Source organism: Pistacia vera, unplaced genomic scaffold (genome assembly GCF_008641045.1).
Source record: "Pistacia vera cultivar Batoury unplaced genomic scaffold, PisVer_v2 Contig587, whole genome shotgun sequence".
NCBI lineage: Eukaryota > Viridiplantae > Streptophyta > Magnoliopsida > Sapindales > Anacardiaceae > Pistacia > Pistacia vera.
In genome coordinates this window covers 634,961-638,372 of record NW_022196431.1, presented here as the reverse complement: position 1 = coordinate 638,372, position 3,412 = coordinate 634,961, and the positions used below count along the sequence as shown (strand labels likewise).

Here is a 3,412-nt window from a genome sequence, read left to right as displayed (position 1 = left end):
ATCAGTTATGTTCTACACAACTCTTTTATTGTAACAACTCCTTTCGTCCCGTCTTTTATTATCACTTTTCTTCAGTGTCAATTTTTAGTTTTTACCGTCTTTGATTGATTGATAACCAATTTTGTTTTGCTTTGATTTGATACTGGATTTGCGACTCTAGCTAATTTGTTTCCAAAATTTTGGAGCTAATATTATAATATTTATAACAAACTATATGAATGTAACTTATTTTTTTGTAACATATCAAGTAAATTCAAACATTTACTTCCATTTTCTACAAGAAACAACATATATATGTAGCTTGTGGCCTCTTGAAATTGCTAGTAACCTAAATATTACAAAACTTTAAAATATTTTGCACAAATTAGATTTTACGTACAATACGGCCTGGCCCTTTTAAATCTCATGTGTATCAATTTCTTCATCTGATTTGGTGTAAATCTCCATCATATAATTTTATTTTCATCTTTAATTTTCTTCATCTGTTCAATTTCTTTTGATGGTATGTCTCCTTCGGTCAGTTCTTATTGTTGTTGGAAGTGTTATCGATTGGAGAGTTGATAACAATCTCGGTCGACTGAGATTCTCCAGAGCCTTCCGATGGAATTAACTGAGTTCTCTTCTTCATCTCCTTTGCTTTTCCCCACAGCACCACATATAGCCCACATATGATCAAGCTTGCCCCTAATATGCTGAACCAATTTGCGAAAGTGCTCACAAGTATGATATATTTTCTTGGAAAAATAATGTGATCGACACAAAACCAACTTCTCTCAACATACTTTTTTCAATATATTTATTTATGTAATTACAAATATAATAATTTCAAGGACAATAAAACTATACTTACAACTTTTTTATACAACTCTGAGGTGACAGTTCGCGATCGATCAGTTTGTATTTGGACAAATAAAACTCATTACAGGTTGATCAATTGCGAACTATCAAATAAAGGTTATATGAAAAAGTTGTAAGAGTAATGTTGCTCTTTCAAGAATTAGAATTAAGATGCATGCCACTTTGTTCACTAGTTCATCAATAATACTAGATATGTGAGACTGGTTTCTCAAGATATATTGAGTTTCTTTCTGAATAAAGAGGTGTAATCTTAAAATAAATTAAAGAAATAAATAAATAGATATATACCTGCCCAAGTATAGGCTCTCGTCCAGAATTAATGAACCAACAAAAGCTACTACCACAAGCATAAGAGGGCCAAATACAGATACAAATAGAGGTCCTCTCATTTGCACACACCAAAACATCAACGTCATCACCAAAGCAGAAGAAAGAATTCCCTGAAACATGAAAAATTCTTGAACATTACACAATCTAACCTTTAAAATATGGTTTTTGTCTTCTGTTTACGATATTCATTAAATAAGAAGAATGAAAATAAATGGGTAAAATACCGTATAAGCTACAGTAAGAAGCCTAATATTAAAGCCTAACTTCCATTGACTCCAATCCTTTTCCTTGCAAAGGGCAAAAACAACCGACTCGATTGCTGCCATCAGAGACACCAAAGCTGTGATTGAATAATGACATGGATATTGCTCACTCATTTTAGCCTGTAAATATACAAAATAAATTGATTTGATGTAAAAGCTTGACATTTATACCAAGTTAAACATTTATACAAATATAAGCAAAGTTTTAATTACCTGAATGATCAACCACATACCAAACAAGAAGCAACCTACCACAGACAATAGACAGCCGAAGAGGGTTTTGGCAAGAGATTCTGACTGGTGTACCTGTGATACATTTTGGTCTAGGAGGTTTATATTCGTTGACCAAATCTTAATCTCAACTCCCTTGCAAAATGTGAGGACCATCGCCCCAACTATTCCAATTAATGTTCCCACCACTTTCGCCTTCCCAGCCAGTGTCCATATTCCGGCCACCTTCTCTAATCTGCCATAAATTTGACAACAACAACCTAGATCATTATTAGAAATAAGAGATATAAGAATTTTTCAATATAAATGTTTTGTTTAAATATCTTTAAACACAATTTTTGAAACAAGCCTAAAGTTAGTGTAAAATACCATATAATTGATTTACATGTCACTTTATTAAATTGTATTTTAGTTTTAAAAGTAATTTTTGAATAGAAAACCCAACAAGCTGGAGTTTTATATGGTTGACGGTGACACAGGTATAAATTTTTAAAATGAAGTATGTAAACCTTTTCCTAGTGTTATCCATTCATGGATAATAATCAAAAGAAGTACTCCTAATTACTTATCAGTAATTGACAGGAGGATGCCAAATTGCCGATTAATATTGCAATTTTAATCCAAGGCCACCTTATCATTTTGGATAATATACCATTAAATCCTCATTAATATCCGTTGAGTATATGTTATGATAGTGATTTTGGATGATCAATATCTATGTATGGGGCAATTGTTAAAGAAAAAGAAGAGGTGAGTACCGTACCCAAAAGAAAGAGCCAAAATATAGGTGACAGCCGGAGTGAGGTTAGCCATGGCTGTTACAAATGTTGCTGATGTTAAGACCATGCTCTCCAGGTACAAAAATTGATAGAGTGTAGCCCTGCAATTAAATGGTTAGATGTACTAGCATTGTGTGCCAAGAATTGTTTCTTTGATTTTATTATTATTATTATTTTCTTCTAACCCTCAACTTCAGTACACTATAGATGTGTTGACTTACCCAAACAAGCTACCGATAAAAGCTTGAAACAGTATCATCAAATTTAGTTTTGGCCTTCTCTTCCTGCAAAAGCAAATTCTAAGAAGCATTACAGACTAATATAACTGACCAAATAGAAGCTTTATTATAGTGATTTACTCTTTAAGCTTTCCTAAATATTCTAATCAAACTCAAGAAGGTTAGCTTTCATACTAAAATATTGATTTATTAATTTTCATAATAAAAAAAACTGATTTTTTTTTTTTAAATTTCATAATAAAAAATTGATTTATTGAATTTCATAATAAAAAATTGATTTATTAATCTCTGTAAATAAATATTAAATGGAATATTTATTTTTGAAATGAAGATTCAAGTGAGTTTCCTTATTTTCAGCCAAAGAATAAGAATAACAAAAAACCAAAAAAAAGGGCATCCAAGAGAAAGGAAAACAAAAAATTACTGGAAGAAAATGGCCAAACCTTTCAACAAAGAAAGCAAGAGGGACCATAACAACTGTGGAGAAAATGAATCTATAAGCGAGAATAATACTGAAGCTCATTCCATCAATAACTGCAAGTTTATACAATATAGTTCCTCCTGCATAGACCACTTGAACCCCAGCCATCACCAACGCTGGTTTCAATTCATTTATGAAACTACATATATGACCCATCATGCTTAATATATATATTTAGATGACTGAATGAATATAACTTCAGTCTTTTGCTTAAAAGGAAGAAAAAGCTAA

At 31.5% G+C, this 3,412-nt stretch overlaps 1 protein-coding gene across 1 annotated transcript; it reads right to left on the bottom strand.

Annotated features, from left to right (window-relative positions):
• Positions 1 to 270: 270 nt before the first annotated feature.
• Positions 271 to 3,412, bottom strand: LOC116109680 (WAT1-related protein At1g68170-like). The gene is made up of 7 exons (XM_031395905.1): positions 3,144 to 3,412; positions 2,683 to 2,745; positions 2,446 to 2,562; positions 1,665 to 1,917; positions 1,413 to 1,571; positions 1,147 to 1,298; positions 271 to 692 (listed from the first exon to the last, which is right to left on the bottom strand). Exons 1-7 carry the CDS (start codon positions 3,338 to 3,340, stop codon positions 518 to 520), a joined length of 1,116 nt encoding a protein of 371 aa, XP_031251765.1. The 5' UTR covers positions 3,341 to 3,412; the 3' UTR covers positions 271 to 517.